Raw genomic sequence first — 19,804 nt, forward strand, 5'->3', positions numbered from 1 at the left:
TCAGTTGCATAGAATGATCACACGTGTGGTGATAGGGCTTAGTGGGGTGACACCATGAATATATGTTTGGCTGCTCCTGTGCCAGGCTGCTATGGAGATAAGAAATTTGCATAAAACTGGCATATGTTAACTTATATTATAGATGCAAATTTAGAAATAACAGCTATCAGGGGTGGGCAATCCACAGTCTGTGTCCTGGTAAGTAGAGATGTGATTCCCCTCTCTTGTTTGTTTTATCACAACAACCCTGTGAGGTAGGCTAGGCAGAAAAATACTGACTGGCCCAGGATTAGCCAGTGACAGGAGCTGCTGGATCTCTGTGCAGCTGCCCCTTGTGGTGAACTGCTGAACTGCAAGTGATAGCTTCTCAGAAAACGTACCTTCGGGCCCTGGACTGACTGCCCACCCAAGGCTAGCCATTGAATCTTCTTGGACAGGAAGGAGTATAAGAGGACTTCCTGTTCCACCTGAGCTTTGCTTGAGCATCAAAGTTTTTCATCCTTTGGTTCTGACTACTGGCTTCTCCCTCAAGCCACAGAAAGGCTTCTACCTACCCAGGATCTAGTCCCCCAGTAGGGTTCCAGGGGTCAGCTCCCTTGCATCCAGAAGAGGTTGCCTTGCCATCTTTGGATGACTCTGGCCATGAGGACACTCACATGCCACAGCTACTCCCACATCCTTGCAGCTTGAGGTTGCTAAAACAGGCTAGGCCCCTTTAAGAGACAAAGCCTCAGCCAGTGTGGAGGCAAGGCCAACCAACCTAAATCCAGCACCACTTCTATTTAAACCCCAGCTTTGTTCTGCTCCTTGTTGGAGCAACATACGGAAAACCCTGTCTGGCTTCCAGCCCCAGCACTGCTTGGAGGTTTCCGTGGTGCTGATCTCTTTCTGCCTTGATTCCTGAGAAACCTGACCCAACCTGACCCCTGCTCAAGATCTGGTCGCCTAAGACCCCAAGCTACATTGCAGAGTATCATCAGAACTTACAGCCTGAAATGGTACACCCAGAGAATGGCAAGAGATGATGGCAGCAGAAGCAAACTCCACTTTTGTCGTCATGATGGTGCTATGATTAAAAGTTTAAAATACAAGTTTTGATTGAGTTTAAAATACAAAACTGCACATGCTCAGAGTATTTTTTTTTAAACCAAGGTTGGCAGATTTTTTTTGTTTTTGTTTTAACATATCAGGAATGTAGAAGCAGGCAGTTGTGGATGATGAGAGAAAAGTTAGCTGTGTGCTACACATGGCCATCTAAAGCCCCCCCCCCCAATGTCCAGGGTCTAAAACAGGGATGGGCAACTGTGGAAAGTCTGGGGGGCCATTTTTGCTCCATAGACCCTGCCCTCCACAGGCTGACCTTCCCCCCCATGTGGGTGCCAAAAAATAAAATACATTTAATACATTTTAAAAGTCTGACAACAAGCTAATTTTGACCCTTTGGGCAGTCCATAGCTACTATAGACAGCATCTCGCCTCGAATTAAATAAATTTGGGGAGTGGCAGGGGGCAGCGGGGTGTGGACTATGTGTTGCCAAGCCCTGATCCAAAATTACCTAGTTGCACCAGTGATGTCCTCATGCTTCCAGCAGTGGGCAAATCTCCTAATGGTGTTCTGCTGCTTTCTCCAGGGAAACCATACTAGCATATATTGTGCTACATGCATTTCCTTCCAGGCTTACAGATCTTAATCATGGAGCTGCTTCGTATGAGAACAGGCGTTCCAAATCTTGCCAAGGTGCTTATTAATAAAACTCGTTCCAGTCTTAAACACAGGAGGCAATAACAACTGTAAGAACATACTGAAGGCTTTGAAATGTTTGCACATAGTTGTCATTTTAATTCCGTTTCCTTCCCAAACATTATATTCTTAAATTACTCCAAAAGAGATACAAACCTACATGCTGTGCTCAGTTACCAAGTGAATATTTTTAATCAATGGCTTATTCTTCATATGAAACTGTCAGGCAGTTCTTGATGGAGCTTTTCGTTCCTTTGTTCCTGGATGTCAGTTTTTCCAATATATAAAGGGCTCTTGGAGAACTGAAATAACTTTCCGCAGCAGTAGACCAGCAACTAGGAAAGAGCTGCAGCTCAATGGTAGAGCGCATGTTTTACATGCAGAGGGTTCCATGCTCAGTCTTTGCCATTTCCATTGCCCCTTATCTGAGTCTATGGAGAACCACTGCCAGTCAGCGTAGATAACAATGAACTAAATGCACTAATGGTCTAAGGCAACTTCCTGTGATCTGTTTCTGAAAGTATTTGGAGAGTTAAATGAAATATGTCACTGTATGATCTCATTTGCGTTTCTTAATTATTATTATTTTATTATTTATAACATTTCTATACCACCCCATAGCTGAAGCTCTCTGGGCAGTTTACAGAAGTTAAAACATTAAGGGCGCAGTCCTATGGGGAAAATTGGCCACCTCCAAACTCGCAGGGGATCCTCTCCTCTGGGCTCCAGCCACCCTGCATTTACAGCTAGATGGCTGACTTCAGCTGTCTAGCCAGGACGTGTCAGACTGGGGGGCGGGAGAAGGCCGGATGGTGGATAGGAAGTGTTGTAATAGCACTTCCGTGGTCTCCTCCCCTCCCTGCTCCCAGGAACGCCCCCTTTTTGCCCACTCTGCGCTCCGCTTATGAGCATGGAGCTGTAGACGAACCACGCTACTTCCAAGGTGGTCGGGGAGGGGAGTCGGGTTCCCAGAAACCAAAAAATCGTATGGCCGTTTAGACATTGTCTAGTGGCTGTAGGATTATGTCCTAAAATATATAAAAAGTTTAAAAGCCATTTACATAAAAGCACACAGAGAATATACACGAACAACATATAACTTAAAGATTTCTATTCTCTCTCTCTTCTCTCCCCAACCCTATTTCTATACCCAAGACAGCTAACAATAAGTAAAATAACATCTAATGTGTAGATGTACATATAGATATAAAGCAGGCAAAAGAAAGAGTGGTGCGTTAGTCACTTTGAAACTGGATTATTGCAATCCACTTTATGGGGGGCTGTCCTTAAGGCAGTCTGGAAGCTGCAGCTGGTGCACAATGCATTGGCTAGATTTTGGTGCAGGGACGGGAGACCTATCAGCAGCATATACACCTGTGCTGAAGGAACTGCACTGGCTGCCTATTTGCTACTAGGACTAATTTAAGGTTTTGTTGCTAGTATATAAGCCCTGAACAACTTGGGATCTGATTATCTGAGAGACCGCCTTCTCCCCTATAGATCCATTTAATCCTTGAGGTCATCTGCTGAGGCTCTCCACATGCTCCTGATGTGCATCTGGAGCACAGCATCTGGAGCATCTGGAGCACAGCATTTAGTGTGGTGGGCACTCACTATGTGGAATTATCTTCCCTGTGGAATTAGACATGCACCAACACTTTTAGGCTCCTGTTGAAGACACCTCTGTTTATGCAAGCCTTCCCTGGCTAGTTTAGCATACCATCTTATGGATATGTAGATACAATATATTCCATGTATTGGTTTTTATATTTTTTAATGTTTTTTTATGATTTGTGTACATTGCTTTGAAGTCTGTAAATGTAAGCCATTTATAATTACTTGTAAATAAAAAAAACTATCCAAATTTTCTACCACCTCTATGAAAATAAAATAATATTGGGTTGATTGGTTCACATGTAATGGCAAACCATAGTTTAGTGTTACACGAAGAAGTCTTGTGCTCATGCACTCCCTCCTCTCACTCTGCTTGCATGCTCTGTTTTAATCAGTTACTTCCACTTCAATGGAAACTGCAGGTTGCCATTACATCAGCTGTGATTTGTATGATCCCTTTAAACCATGGTTTGATCCTGGTTTGCAAACCTGGTTTGGAGGGATCACACAAACCACATTTTTTGCCAGTAATGGCAACCTGTAGTTTCCACAAACATGAAAGCAACTGATTAAAACAGAGCACATGGGTAGTTGGGAAGAGGGAATGTGCAAGCCCAAGGTTCATTCATGCAATGCCAAGCTATGGTTTAGTGTTACATGTGAACCATTGGGACTCCTTCCCATTCCCCCTTTAAGCCCCTTCTTTGCCTGTAAATCTACAGTTCCGACCACCTCCCTGACAGGCTGCTCCTTTAGAGTGCATAATCCACATTTCTGGGCAATGCTCATAAAGTTTCCTCTTTCATATCTTTTACTCATTACTCACACTGACAAATAATAGTTCTGCTTGAAGTTTCTCTTAAGACAAATTCTACCTTTTTTAGCATCACCAATATGAGCAAAGAGTTGCACAATAAGGACTCCCCCTGCTTAAAATGCCAGCATCTTTGTAGTTATTTTGCATTAATCCCCCACCCCTTCTGCTTTTCAGGTTGTGGTCATAGGGATGTACGAAAGTTACTTACCTTGCCTGAAATTTGATTTGCGGTGGGGGGGAGGCGCTCCGTCCCTCCCCCTGAAATTCTGGCCGGGGGGGAGGCGCCCCGTCCCTACCCCCCGAAATTCTGGCCGGGCGGGGAGGCGCCCCGTCCCTTTCCCCCGAAATTCTGGCCGGGGGGAGGCACCCCGTCCCTCCCCCCCGAAATTCTGGCCGGGCGGGGAGGCGCCCCGTCCCTCTCCCCCGAAATTCTGGCCGGGGGGAGGCACCCCGTCCCTCCCCCCCGAAATTCTGGCCGGGGGGAGGCGCCCCGTCCCTCCCGCCGCGAATCCTGGCTGGCCGGGAATGCAAATGGCGGCGGCTGTAGCCGCCGCCGTTTGCGTCCCTGCTATTTGCGTTCCCCTTATTTTCGCCGTAGTCTACATAAATGTTTATGTAGACTAGACGTGCCAAAATAAGGAATGCAAATGGCGGCGCCCATGGGCGCCGCCATTTGTGTATGCACGGGTTTTTTATTTTTATTCAGCCATGATAGGCTACGTAAACATTTACGTAGCCTATCACGGTATTTTTTAAAAATCTAGCCGTGATAGGCTACGTAAACGTTTACGTAGCCTATCATGTTTTGTTTTGTTTTTTACTGGAAATGGCGGCAGCAGCAGCCGGTCGGAAGACTAGCCGCCGCCGCGCCGCTGCTGGAGCCGCCGCCAGGGATATTCGCACAAGGTAAGTCCCGTCCCAGGGGGGGTGGCAGGGGGGTGGCAGACCGTTTCGCCACCCATTTCAGGGGGCCGAATGCGCTGGCCTTCGGCCTCCCCAAGATTCGTGGCAAAATTCTCTGACATCCCTAGTTGTGGAGGAGGAAGAAAGTTATGCAACATAATATGAATCTGATGCCACCTGGTGGTAGCTTGATTGTGATGGCTGGTTTTGTTGGTTTTAACTTGTGGTTATATATGACAATTTATTTGAGAGAGAAAACAGAGACCCTGTTCACACCTCACACTAACCCAGGGTTCTTTTAAACCCTGAATTGTTGTGAATGTCGAAGCGTGCTGGTACATGCCACCCAATCACTCCCACCAAGAGCAGGAGTGGCTACACAACCCAGGGATACTGAATCCCTGGTTTTTTGTCAGGACACGTGAATAAGGAACTCTGGCTTGTTTTTCCCCTCACAAGCCAGAGAAATAACCCACAGTTTGTTGTTAGGTTATTTCTCTTGCTTGTCAGGGAAGAGACAAGCCAGAGTTCCTGATCTGCATGTCATAACAAACCCAGGGACAGAGCATCTCTGGCTTGTTTAGCCACTCCCACCCACAATAACTCAGAGTTTTAGTGATGTGAGAATTGGGCCAATCAGTGGATATAAACTGCAGGCTATCAATGCTGAGAAGTTCTGTCATTTCAGACCATGCTTTCTAAGGTCTTGCATCTGTTGTTGTACTGTGGTGGTTCACTTATCTGACAAGTGGAAAGTGATGGCGTGATGTGGGGTGGACCTGAAGGAGTATCTTGCCCTCTATCAACTTGCCCATTTCTTAAGAACTTCTCCAGTGTCCTTTGCCAGGGAAGCTCATGTTGTAGGACCTAAGCAGAGGGCCTTTTCAGTGGTGGTGCCCAGTCTGTGGAGTTCCCTTCCTACTGAAGCTCACTAGCATCAGCGCTGCCATCATTTTAGTGTCAGGTCAATACTTATTTGCCCTGGCATTTTAAAGTGCTATGTTAATTTGTTCTGCTATTTTATGCTTTTGATTTTTGTTATGATTTCATTTCATTATATTTCTACACTGCCCTATAGCTGAAGCTCTCTGGGTGGTTCACAAAATTTAAAAACAATTAAAAATACATTATACAAAGTGCAAAACTATTTACATAAAATATATATAAACAGACAGCACACATCCAGATGACATATCTAAAAAACATTTTTTAAAAACAAAGACAATCCAAAACCTGATTAAAAATTCATTATATGCTGAGAGAAGAGGGAAGTTGTAACCTGGCACTGAAAAGATAACATTGGCACCAGGCGGGCTTCATCAGGGAGATCATTCCAAATTGGGGGGCCACCACGGAGAAGTCTCTCTCCCTTCTTGCCACCCTCCGAGTGTCCATCGAAGGAGGCACCTGGAGGAAGGCCTTAGATGCTGAGCATAGTGTATGGGTTGTTCCATGCCAGAAGAGGGGCTCCATCAGGTATTGTGATGTTGTTCTATTGTATTATATTGTGATATATTTCAGTTTTTATGCCTCATGTATCACCCCTCCCTCCCAAAATCCTAGAACGAAGGGTTGTTTAAAACTGCTTTGCATAAATAAAATACATTTACCAATGCTAGCTTTCCACAATGTACCTGTAATTACTTGCTAATGGTCTGGCATTAGATCCGGTGGCAATATCTGGCGCCCCCAGCTGCCAAAGACCAGCAAGGCCCACTGGCACTAATGTCTGCCCTGTGTCCCCTGTACCAGGAGGCTACAAGCCTCCATTTTAAATTTTCCACAATCCCCCTAAGCAAAATTGGGCATTCCAGGGCATTGTGGGAACCCTAAAATGATGGTTTATAGCTTCCTGCCACCAGGTAAAGCCAGAACTCAGGGGACACAGACACAGGAGAAGGTCCTCAAAGTGCACTTTGCCAAGATGGTGGTCCTCAAACCTAGAGTCAGACTTCTCCAGCTACATTCATATTTATGGTATTGTCTGCTTATGGTGAGAGCTCTGCTCCTTGTGTCTTTTCCCTGAGCTGCTTCTCTAAGCTCTTGAACCAGAAACCATGCTGGTGAGGCCAATGGCTTGGTTCCTTATTTATTTGTGAGATTTATTACCTGGTTTTCATTATTCAGTAGAACCAATTAAATACAACAAAACCATACAACATCAATAAAAATCGAATAGGGGAGAATTGTAGCACAGATAACGGTTTACACGATGCAGTAATTCTTAGCTAAGTGTGGTTCACCCAAGAAACAAGGTGGGGGATCCGCTGGAGGAAAAACATATAGCTGGCCTATAACAACTACCTCTATTCTGATGTAGCTGAAAAGTGCCAGGCTTTTTAGTCCTTCAGTTTTAAAAATTGCTTTTTTAGATCTTTGCACTGCTGCTGGCTTTTACTCTGGTTTTATTCTACTTTAAACTTAAGGTTTTGTATATTATGTTTTACTATGTTCTTGTATTTTATGGTTTTTAGTTTTGTTTTGTGAACCACCCAGAGAGCTTTGGCCAGAGAAGTATAGAAATGTTCTATTTTTAAAAATTATTTTATCTGGTAAGTTGGCACCATGCCGGGAAACTTGAATAGGACCTATCTTTTTGTTCCCCAATGTGTGTCCAAAACCTAAGCTCTTTTGCACATTTGTTTGTCCAGTTAGAACTGGACAGCTCTTTTATAATTCAAGCATAGGGTCTTTACAAAGGTGGATCCAGGCACTAAGTAATTATCTGATTTGCTGGTCAGACCACTGACCTCAGAAATGGTTGTCTGTTATTATTTTATCCCCTTGCACTATCCTCAAATAATAATTTTAACTAGAAGGAGAAAATTTAGATGAGGGAAACTTGCCTCGTCCTCCAGAGCTCCTGCTCCAATAAAAAATAGAGCTCCCTTAGGCTGCAGTTCTATGCAGATAGCCGGCTGCCTCTGAACTCGGAGGCAACCGCCTATCCAATGCAGGGCAGGAAAAGCACAGAGGGGATCATTCCCTCCACGTGCCACCTGCCCTGTCTAGCTGCAGGAGGACAGAGCGCAGAAGGAAGCTGCCGTAGACACATTGGATGCGTTGTACAGGCATTTCCTCCCTCCCCACCCCAGAATGCCCCCCCAGACATTGCCTCGTTTTGGCTGCTCCACGCTCCTCTTGCGAGAGTGGAGGATGGGGCTTTTCCAAGCTGCCTCCGGGGGAGGTCAATTCTCCGGGAACCGACCTCGGAGCATGGACTCCAAGGTCGGTTCCCGGAAAACCAGATATCCTATGGCCATAATTTTAGCCACTGACTAGCAGCCATAGGATTGCTCCCTCTGCTGTTTTAAAATGGAAAAAAAGTTTGGACAGCTGATCACTGATATCCTCCTTCACAACTCTTTTGGCCCTGCATTAAATTACTGTAGCTATGTAAGGTTTAGCCCCAGTTATCTGTAAGACAAGACTTGAGCATCATTCAAACTCTGGAAATACAATTTTCAACTAGGCTAGTAGATCTGAAGAGCATTTTCCTCCTGTCAAAGTTAAAATGTCCACCCTCACATCAGGCCATCACTTTCCACTCGTCAGATCAGTGAATCACCACAGTACAAGAGTAACAGATGCAGGACCTTGGAAAGTGTACTCTGAAATGACAGAACTTGTTGGCATTGATAGCCTGCACTTCGGAGCGCTCATTTCTTTTTCATAGGCCAGATGGCCAAGGAAGAGTGAGGATCACCAATGAAATCTATGGTGGGATTTCTCCTCCTCACTCAGGGCTAGTTCACACATGCATGTATGACACTTGATTACTCAGCACTTGACTCACAGCTTGAATGCATGAGTGGACATCAGTCTAGTTCTCAGTGAGGTAGCAGACCTGTGTCTGGATTGCACTCCTTCACCCTGCCAGAAGGGGCTCACATGGTTGAATTACAACCAGCTGTACATGAATTAAAACCAGGGCTTTCTTATTATTAATCTATGTAAGCCACTGTAGGTTCCTTTTTAAATTATTTGTTTTTATTTTTTGGCTGAAGAGGATAAAAATGCTTCAAATAAATTTCTAAAAACCAGTTAAAACAGCCAATAAAAGGCCATGAAAAGGACTCAAAATGTATTTTAGAAACGATTAAAAGCATAAGAGAACAGTGTAGGCTTTGCGTGGTGCTGAAAAAATCATAAAGAAGGTGCCAGGCACACATCAGGGGAGGGAATTCCAGAATTTGAGTGCCACCAGTGAAAAGGCCCTTTCTCTGGTAATTGTTCACCTAACTTCAGAAGGAGGAGATTATCTGAAGCAGATCTTAGTTTGTGAACAGGTTCATGTGGGAGAAGGTGATCTGGTTTCCAAGCCACTTAAGGCTTTACAGTTTAAGGGCGCAATCCTATGCATGTTTAGACAGAGAAAAGGCCTACAACTCCCAGCATACATGTTGTGTGCTGTCCTCCAGTTCAGGCTGAATACCACTTCCCCCTGGGTCAACAGCACCTCTATCCTGTTTGGAATGGGCATCGCTTTATTGACTCATCCAGCACTTTCTGACTCCTTTACTGTGCTGTTTACATGGTTTTTTTTTTTTTATACAGGGGAATATGTAGTAGATACCATTTGCTCAGGAGAGAAAGCCCTGCCATCTTTCAACACTAACGTCTTGTGTTAGCCAGTCCTGGTACTTGGTTACAGACTTCCAGGCCAGAAGGTCTGTTCCTCTGTGGCCATTATGGGTCTGGCGAAGGAACAACAGCAAGAAGAACATTGGAGACTTTTTAATGTCACCTTCCCCCCACAATCTCCAACAGCTTCCTCTACTAAGGGTTCAGAGAGCCAGGAGCTGCTGAAAAGACACCATCTGTCCAGTGAGGCCTACACGATTTAAGGAACATTCTGTTCAAGGAAGAGATTTTTTTTTTTGCACTGTCAATAGAAGAAATAAGAGAGCCTTTATTCACCATAAAAGAGGGTGAGGTTTTTCACAAAATTTGCATATGATATGTATAGATGCAAGTGTAGAAATAATTACTATAATTTAAATAGATATTCAATTGTTGTTCAGTCGTGTCCGACTCTTCATGACCCCATGGACAATAGCACGCCAGGCCTTCCTGTCCTCCGCTCTCTCCCGGAGTGTGCTCAAGTTCATATTCATTGCATCGGTGATGCTATCTAGCCATCTCATCCTCTGCCGTCCCCTTCTCCTTTTGCCTTCAGTCTTTCCCAGCATCAGGGTCTTTTCCAGAGAGTTTTCTCTTCACATTAGGTGGCCAAAATATTGGAGCTTCAGCTTCAGTATCTGTCCTTCCAATGAGCACTCAGGGTTGATTTCCTTTAGGATTGACTGATTTGACCTCCTTGCAGTCCAGGGGACTCGTAAGAGTCTTCTCCAGCACCACAGTTCGAAAGCATCAATTCTTCGGTGCTCAGCCTTCCTTATAGTCCAGCTCTCACAGCCATACATTACTACTGGGAAAACCATAGCTTTGATTAGACGGACCTTTGTCGGCAAGGTGATGTCTCTGCTTCTTACTATGCTGTCTAGGTTTGCCATAGCTTTCCTCCCAAGGAGCAAGTGTCTTTTAATTTAATGGCTACAGTCACCGTCTGCGGTGATCTTGGAGCCCAAGAAACTAAAATCTGTCACTGCTTCCATTTCTTCCCCTTCTATATGCCAGGAAGTGATGGGGCCAGATGCCATGATCTTAGTTTTTTTGATGTTGAGTTTCAAACCAGATTTTGCACTCTCCTCTTTCACCCTCAACAAGAGGCTCTTTAGATCCTCTTCGCTTTCTGCCATTAGGGTGGTATCGTCTGCATATCGGAGGTTGTTGATCATTCTCCCAGCAATCTTAATTCCGACCTGTGATTCATCCAAACCGGCGTTTCTCATGATGTACTCTGCATATAAGTTAAATAAGCAGGGTGACAATATGCAGCCTTGTCGTACTCCTTTCCCAATTTTGAACCACTCGGTTGTTCCATGTCTGGTTCTTACTGTTGCTTCTTGACCCTCGTACAGATTTCTCAGGAGACAGGTAAGGTGGTCTGGTACTCCCATCACTTTAAGAATTTGCCACAGTTTGTTGTGATCCACACAATCAAAGGCTTTAGCGTAGTCAATGAAGCAGAAATAGACGTTTTTCTGGAATTCTCTTGCTTTCTCCATGATCCAGCGAACGTTGATGATTTGATTTCTAGTTCCTCTGCCTCTTCGAAACCCAGCTTGTACTTCCGGTAGTTCTCGGTTCGCATACTGCTGAAGCCTAGCTTGTAGGATTTTGAGCATCACCTTGCTGGCATGTGAAATGAGCGCAATTGTACGGTAGTTTGAACACTCTTTGGCGTTGCCCTTCTTTGGAACTGGAATGTAAACTGACCTTTTCCAGTCTTGCGGCCATTATTGAGTGTTCCAAATTCGTTGGCATATTGAGTGCAGCACTTTAACAGCATCATCTTTTAGGATTTTAAATAGCTCAGCTGGAATACTGTCATCTCTGCTAGCTTTGTTGTTAGTAATGCTTCCTAAGGCCCACTTGACTTCACTCTCGAGGATGTCCGGCTCAAGTTCAGTGACCGCACTATCATGGCTATCAGGGACATTCAGATCTTTCCTGTATAGTTCTTCTGTGTATTCTTGCCACCTCTTCTTAATCTCATCTGCTTCTGTTAGGTCCCTGCCTTCTTTGTCCTTTATCATGCCCGTCTTTGCACAAAACGTTCCCTTGAGATCCCCGATTTTCTTGAAGAGATCTCTAGTCTTTCCCATTCTGTTGTTTTCCTCGATTTCTTTGCATTGTTAATTTAAGAAGGCCTTCTTGTCTCTCCTTGCTATTCTCTGGAACTCTGCATTCAGTTGGATATATCTTCCCCTTTCTACCTTGCTTTTCGCTTCCCTTCTTTCGTCAGCTACTTGTAAAGCCTCATCAGACAGCCGCTTGGCTTTCTTGCATTTCTTTTTCTTTGGGATGGATTGAGTTGCTGCCTCCTGAACAGTGTTACGGACCTCCGTCCATATTTCCTCAGGCACTCCATCTATCAGGTCTAATCCCTGAAATCTATTCCTCACCTCCACTGTATATTCATCAGGGATATGATTTAGGTCATACCTGAATGGTTTAGTGGTTTTCCCTACGTTCTTCAATTTAAGCCGAAATTTTGCAACAAGAAGCTCATGATGGGAGCCACAGTCAGCTCCAGGTCTTGTTTTTACTGACTGTATAGAGCTTCTCCATCTTTGGCTGCAAAGGACATAATCAATCTGATTTCGATATTGACCATCTGGTGATGTCCATGTGTAGAGTCGCTTCTTGTGCTGTTGGAAAAGAGTGTTTGCTATGATCAGTGTGTTCTCTTGGCAAAACTCTATTAGCTTTTGTCCTGCTTCATTTTGTACACCAAGGCCATGCCTGCCTGTTATCCCGGTGATTTCTTGACTTCCTACTTTAGCATTGCAATCCCCTATGATGAAGAGGACATCTTTTTTTGGTGTTAGTTCTAGAAGGTGTTGTAGGTCTTCATAGAACCGATCAACCTCAGCTTCTTCGGCATCAGTGGTTGGGGCATAGACCTGAATTACTGTGATGTTGAATGGTTTGCCTTGGATTCGTACTGAGATCATTCTATCGTTTTTAAGATTGTACCCCAGTACTGCTTTTCCCACCCTTTTGTTGACTATGAGTGCTACTCCATTTCTTCTAAGGGATTCTTGCCCACAGTAGTAGATATGATGGTCACCTGAATTAAATTCGCCCATGCTTGTCCATTTTAGTTCGCTGATTCCCAAGATGTCGATGTTCAATCTTGTCATCTCATGTTTGACCACCTCCAGTTTACCTTGATTCATTGATCTGACATTCCAGGTTCCTAAACAATATTGTTCTTTATAGCATCGGACTTTCTTTTCACCACCAGACACATCCACAGCTGAGTGTCCTTTCAGCTTTGGCCCAGCTGCTTCACTCTTTCTGGCGCTACTTGGAAATACCTTCTGCTCTTCCCCAGTAGTATATTGGACACCTTCCGACCTGAGGGGCTCATCTTCCGGCGTCATCTCTTTTAGCCTTGTGATACGTTCCATGGGGTTTTCTTGGCAAGAATCCTGGAGTGGGTTGCCATTTCCTTCTCCAGTGGACCACATTTTGTCAGAACTCTCTGCCATGACCTGTCCGTCTTGGGTGGCCCTGCACGGTATAGCTTATGGCTTCACTGAGGTACAACAAGGCAGTGATCCATGAAGGGGAGATATTCAATACATCTCACCATAGAAGGGAGTGACTGTGTGATCAGGTAGCCTGTGTCTTGCTCAATCAGTTTGCTGTCCAAGTACTAACTATTGATGGGCAACTTCAAAGCCATTGGGCTCTCCCTGGATTCTTTGTTTTGAAACTGGACTGGACAGTTCTTCAAATAAAGGACTGTCCTCTGGAAAACAGAACATATGGCCACCCTAGAGCAGAAGATAAACTGTAGTGAAAGCTCTCTAATCAAGAAAGTGGTTGTTTGTTTTTGCATGTGTGTGTATTAATTCTTTTGCCTCTCCTTGAGAGACCAGCAGTCTCAATTGTCATGTATTGGCAGCCGTTCATCAGTCTTCTTGAGCTGTTTCCATCCCAGCTACTTCTTATAAGAAGTGTAACTTTAAGAACCAGTGCCTGAACTTGCATTTTTCCTCCCCGCTCCCCATCCTTTGCCCCTTGTGTATCATGTCTTTTAAATTGTAGGCATGAAGTCAGGGACTGTGTTATTGTGCATACTTGTAAGCGGCTCTAGGACCCTTTTTGGCTAAAGCGAAGGGTTAAAATGCACCATGTGAAGGCATTTTTATTTGCTCAGGGCTTTTTAGATGTGCTGATATATTTATGTTACTGGCATGAGGTTTTAAAGTGGTTTTAACTTCTGTTGCTGTTTTATTGTTTTGAGTGATTTTTGTTAACCATTCTGGAATTCCTTTTAGTGTTAAAAACATGTAAATAAACAGAGCCAGTGTAGTGTAGTGGTGAGAGTGATGGACTGGGAGCAGGGAGATCCGGGTTCTAGTCCCCACTTGGCCATGGAAGCTCACTGGGTGACTTTGGGCCAGTCACAGACTCTCAGCCCAACCTACCTCACAGGGTTGTTGTTGTGAGGATACAACGGTGAGGAGGAGGATAATGTAAGCCGCCTTGAGTTCCTTGCGAGAGGGAGAAAGGCGGGGTATAAATGCAATAAATAAATAAATAAATAAATAAAAGTGTGTATATGATTTGTGACAACCCATGTTTAAGTGCTGCCAGCTCCGACACATTTCTAGAGGGGTAGGCTGTGTTAAGTTGCAGAAAAATGGACGAAGAATCTTGTAGCACTTGGCATCTCTAGGTGGGGCTGGAAAAACTCCTGCCTGAAACCCTAGAGAGCCATTGCCAGTCAGCGTCCACAATACTAACTGGGCTAGATGAACAAACCTAAGAACATAAGAGGAGCTGTGCTAGTTTGTCCAGTCTAGTATTCTGTTCACACAGTGGCCAACCAGCTGCCCATGGGAAACCCACAAGCAGGACATGAGTCCAATAGCATCCTTCTGCCCATGTATCCCAGCAATTGATGTACATAAGCATCTGCCTCTGATAGTGGAGGTAGCCTATAGCCATCAGGACTAGTGACCACTGGTATCCAATGATAGCCTTCTCCTTGATGAATTTGCCCAGTCCACCTTCAAACCTATTCAAATTGGCAGCATCACTACATCTTACTTTTATTCACATATTTATAACATTTCTATAATGCCCAATAGCTGAAGCTCTTATGGAAATGCTCTAACTCATTATAAGGCAGCTTCCTTTGTTCTCTTTAAGGATGAATAAAGATGAGCTCTGTAGAGAGGTTCGCCTGGCACCTACGTTGTACTCCTTCCGGCACCAGGTGAAGACCTTTTTATTCTCCCAGTATTTTAGCATCCTAATCTTTTATCTCTGGTGTTTTAAATCTGCATATTAAATCTCTGCATTGCTGCTAGGTTTAATTCTGGTTGTATTGTTATATTGTGGTTTTAAGTTTCCTTATTATTTCTATACCACCCCATAGCCGAAGCTGTCTGGGCAGTTTACAAAAGTTAAAACATTAAAATACAATATACAAAGTTTAAAAACCATTTACATAAAAACATATGGACAATATATACAAACAACATGTAGCTAAAAACTTTGGACTAAAAATATTTTTTTTAAAATCCAGCAATAAAACAGAGTTTAAAACAACACTGCATAAAAACAGTATACAAAAGTCAGCAAAAGGGACTTGAGTTCTAAAAGGGGAAGGCCTGGCGGAATAATAGCATCTTTAATGCCTGCTTAAAAACCTTTTGAGGTCAGCAGGTGCATTTCAACTGGCAGGTCATTCCACAACTGAGGGGCAGCAAAGGAAAAGGTCCTGTTGCTTGTGGCTGCCAGTCTCACATTAGGCAGCAGCAGCAGGGAGCCCTCAGAGGACCTTAGGTGATGGACTGGGATGTAGGAGAGAAGGCGCTCCCTAAGGTACCTTGGACCTAGACCACGTAAGGCTGTATTTTCCTCCGAAACAAATTGGCAGCCAGTGCAAAGATTTTAAAACCGATGTAATATGGTCTTTATATTGCTTTATGCTGCACTGTGTGGTTTTAGTTTTTGTGAACTACTCAGAGAGCTTTGGCTATTGGGCAGTATAGAAATGAAATAATATGGCATAAGCTTTCATGTACTGGCTTGTGCCACTATAAATGTTTTGTCTTTAAAATGTGAGGAAGACAGTGTGGACATTAAGGAGGTAACGGGTTTGTTGTTCAGTCGTGTCCGACTCTTCATGACACCATGGACCATAGCATGCCAGGCTTTCCTGTCCTGCGCTCTCTCCCGGAGCGTGCTCAAGTTCATATTCATTGCATCGGTGATGCTATCTAGCCATCTCATCCTCTGCCGTCCCCTTCTCCTTTTGCCTTCAGTCTTTCCCAGCATCAGGGTCTTTTCCAGGGAGTTTTCTCTTCGCGTTAGGTGGCCAAAATATTGGAGCTTCAGCTTCAGTATCTGTCCTTCCAATGAGCACTCAGGGTTGATTTCCTTTAGGACTGACTGATTTGACCTCCTTGCAGTCCAGGGGACTCGTAAGAGTCTTCTCCAGCACCACAGTTCGAAAGCACCGATTCTTCGGCGCTCAGCCTTCCTTATCGTCCAGCTCTCACAGCCATACATTGCGGTAATGTAAGGTAACGGGTTACCCCTCCACTATCATCCTTTAACCAGGCTGTCCTCCTCACAGAGACAGGGTGCTTTAACAGCCCCCCCCCCTCTCCTTTGCTTTCATGGATCAGTGATTGTCAGCAGAGAAGTTTAATTACTCCACAGTTAACAAAGCCCCGCTCGTGAGGCCCTGACCTCGCCGCTCCGAGCCGCAAACGCTTATTCGGACGTGCGCTGTACCGAGGGCGAGACTGACCGCTTCCACCCGCCGCGGCCGCGCCTCTTCGGAGCGGGGACCCCTCCCTTTGCGCCTGCGCCTCAGCGCAGCTCCCCGCGAGGAGTTCGAGCCGCCAACCGCCCCGCAATTCGAATCCGCGTCGCGCCCAGCCCAATGAGCATCCAGCGCTCCCGGCCAACCGCGCTCTTCGCCCCGCCCACTCTCCAATCACGAGCCGGGCTGGGTTTGAAAAAGTGGGCGCGCGGTTGCTCGGCGAGATCCTTTCTGAGGCGATTCTTTCTTTCTTTCTTTTTTTTTCTTCTTCTTCCCAAAAAGGGAAAGAAAAAGGAGGCGCGGCGCGCGCGGCCAGAGGCGATTAATTAGTCCGTCCTCGTTGGGGGGCGTGACCGAAAGGGAGGCGGGGCGTCGCTCTGCCTGCGGAGCATAGAAGTCGGGGGAGAAGCGGGGCGGGGCTGGGATGGGCGCCGCCCACCGGCTGGCTCGGCGCGCGCTACGAGCTAGAGACTTGGCGCTGGCGCCGTCACACTCCCTGTGCGCTCCCCGGAGGCGAGAGCTCGAGAACGGGCCGGCAGGGATGAAAGCGGGGGGTGAGTGCCCGTCTCTAGGAGGTCAGGCCTGGGCCGCCTTCGTAGTGCGTGTGTGGGGGGGTGGGGGTGCGTGTGTGGGGGGGTGGGGGTGGGGGTGCGTGTGTGGGGGGGTGGGGGGGATACCCCGCATACATGAGCAAAGTGGGGAAGGAACCGGCCCCGCTTTTTGCCCCTGAGGAAACCCAAGTACAGCCTTCTCCAACCCGGGCGCCCTCCGGATGCGCGGGGACTGCAGCTCCCGTCATCCCCAGCCGGCCAGGCTTGCTGGGGAGGCGCGATGGGAGTTGTCGTCCCGGCGCAACGGGGGCACGCCAGGGATGGGGAAGGGTGTGTCCGTGTGCGCCTGGGTCGCCATTCGGGGCTGCGCTGAGCCTTGGGCTATGAAGACCGAAGAACCGGCCGCCTGCGCACGTCCGCTCGGAGGGCAGGCCCTGCTGGGGGCCGGGTTGCAGCCTCAGGCGGCCCCCATCCCCTTGTCCAGGGCTAATCTCCTAAATCTTGGCGACCCTCGGCCAAGGAAAGCTCCATCCTAATCGGCCCTTGCCCTAGGGGGTTGCCCCCGCCCCCGCCCCCGCCCCCCCCGTGGGCTTTTAGGAGCGCAACGGGTAAATCCCGTTTCAGCCGGTGGGGCAGCCGCGCGTTTCAGCTGGGGTCGCGTGGGCGCAAGGCTGCAGCAGCTTTGGGCATGTTTGCGTCGGAGTAAGCTCCTCTTGAACTCGGTGGGGCTTGCTTCCGAGTAAATACCGAGCGGGCTACATGAGCGTGTGGCATTTGTGCGTGATGGTTACGCAAACGGGTCCGCTTTGAGTGCCGTTTTTCTTGGGAGAAAGGCGGGGTGCAAATCCAATCAATCAATCCATCAATATCCTCCCTCTCTGTCAAGTTGCCCGAAGCCCTAGAAGCCTGATTATGAGACAGCGGATAACGCGGGGATGAGGCTGAAAAAAGTATCCAGGTCGCTAGAAGCGGAGGCGGCTAGAGGGGCGAAATCCAGCACAAGCAGACCCATAGCCATGGCTAACTTAAGTCTGACTTATTTCAGTGGGTCTATTCTTCAGTAGGATTCGTGTTGGATTTTACCCATCAGCTCCAAGAATGTAAACCCCCCCCCCGCATTTTTCATCAGCAAATACCTTGAAGTTTGAAACTGCTTTAAGTATCGGTGGAGGTAGCGACTTGCGAAGCGTTTTAGCGAAACCGGATTGGTGCTAGGAATTTAAACGGAACCTGCTTCCCGTTGTCTTCAGGTTCCTTTCCGCCCTTTTGCTTTGCAGTACGGCAGCGGGCTTTAAGGTGTGTGTGTGGGTTTAAATTTAAACCTCAAGGAGAAGGCGCCCCTGTAATTTGGGCGGGTGGATTTAAAAAGTAAGCAGAGCCTATAGTGGGGCAGGAACTGCCCGCAGGGGGAGGGGATTGGCTTGAAGCTTTATCAGGGACATCGAAGACATTTGTAGAGTATTTATTCTTTGCATTTCGGACTCCCGTGAGTTTTTTTTCCCCGTCGGACCCCCAAACCTCAGATGTCGTACCAATGTCCTCTTATTACAAAAAGTCAAAGGTGTAGGCTTGGCATGGGAAAGTGTAGGTAGATTTAGCATCTGAAATGAGTAGTAGAACAATATCCTTGTTTCTTTAGCAGTTTTAAGGAAATGTATTGCAGTTTTTTGGGTCATAGAATTTCTGTTAGCAGCAGCATTTTCACTATAGACTAAAAAAAAATCTTTTTTAACTAATATTTTATGCGGGTTGCAGGCTGAACTAACTTAAAGCATCCGGCTTAACAGCCCTTAAATAATTGGGGTTTTGATTTCTGTGTGAAAGGAAATAAATGTAATATAAAATTAAGGTATTTTGGCAATGTTACAACTTTGCTTCCCTAAATAGGTGCCCGTGTTTGAATCTAACGGCTTAATTATGCAATATTCTTTATGTTGGTCATGTACTTTTCACCATAGCTCGATTTTCTTTCTTTTTGAGTATTTGAAAGTAACTAAAAGGTGGCTTTATGCACTACAGACACAATCTAGCCAAAGCTGAGCGGTTTTCATGTCCCACTGATTTCCGTGGGAAAGTTCAAGAGGTGCTTAATGCTGCAATGCTGTATGCACTTATCCTTGGGGGCAAGCTCCATTGACTCAATGGGGCTTTCTTCTGAGTAAGCATGTGCATAGGGTTGCACTGTAGATCTCTCAAGTTGGTGTCCCTGAGATGTGCGGCACATTCCTAAGCATGTTTACTCAGGAGTAAGTCCCACTGAGTTCCCAAAGTGCATAAAGGATTGCAGCCTTAAGGTTGTGATCCAGTATGCACTTGCTTGGGAGTAAGCCCCATTGAACTCTGGGACTTAATTCTGGGTAGATGCGTATAGGATTGCAAAGTGCCCTCCTGGGAGAAGGCCAGGCTGGGGAGCTCATGCCATCAGCTCCTGAAGAGACCTTTAGTTGGCCTGAGAGAACTATATTCTGATGTTGTTTGGTTTCTTGGTAACATTTGTCTGTTTCTGTACTTAGAAATTGTAAACCGCCTTGGCAGAAAGGTGGTATAGATGTGGTTTTGATAATAATTCAATGAATGAAAGATGGTTGCATGTGGCAAATGTGCATTCATATATTCTGTTGGATGACTGTTTGCCAGGAAGTAACGGCCAATTGCAGCTTCCCACCATGTGTAAGCGTAGATCGGCCTGTTTTCAGAGCTTCCAATGCAGGAAAGAAATAATGTGTGAAGTGCTCTTAATGGATAAGCTGCTGGAA

At 46.0% G+C, this 19,804-nt stretch overlaps 1 protein-coding gene across 1 annotated transcript in view; it reads left to right on the forward strand.

Annotated features, from left to right (window-relative positions):
* Positions 1-16,856: 16,856 nt before the first annotated feature.
* CCNF (cyclin F) overlaps positions 16,857-19,804 on the forward strand; it is a 30,364-nt gene continuing 27,416 nt past the window's right edge. The window contains exon 1 of the mRNA XM_084818737.1: positions 16,857-17,051. Within this exon, the coding sequence (XP_084674863.1) occupies positions 16,922-17,051 (130 nt within the window). The 5' untranslated portion in view covers positions 16,857-16,921. The remainder of the gene's footprint in view (positions 17,052-19,804) is intronic.

Source organism: Heloderma suspectum, chromosome 12 (assembly GCF_057233095.1).
Source record: "Heloderma suspectum isolate Gila_16-S chromosome 12, 16-S_ref, whole genome shotgun sequence".
NCBI classification, from domain to species: Eukaryota; Metazoa; Chordata; class Lepidosauria; order Squamata; family Helodermatidae; genus Heloderma; species Heloderma suspectum.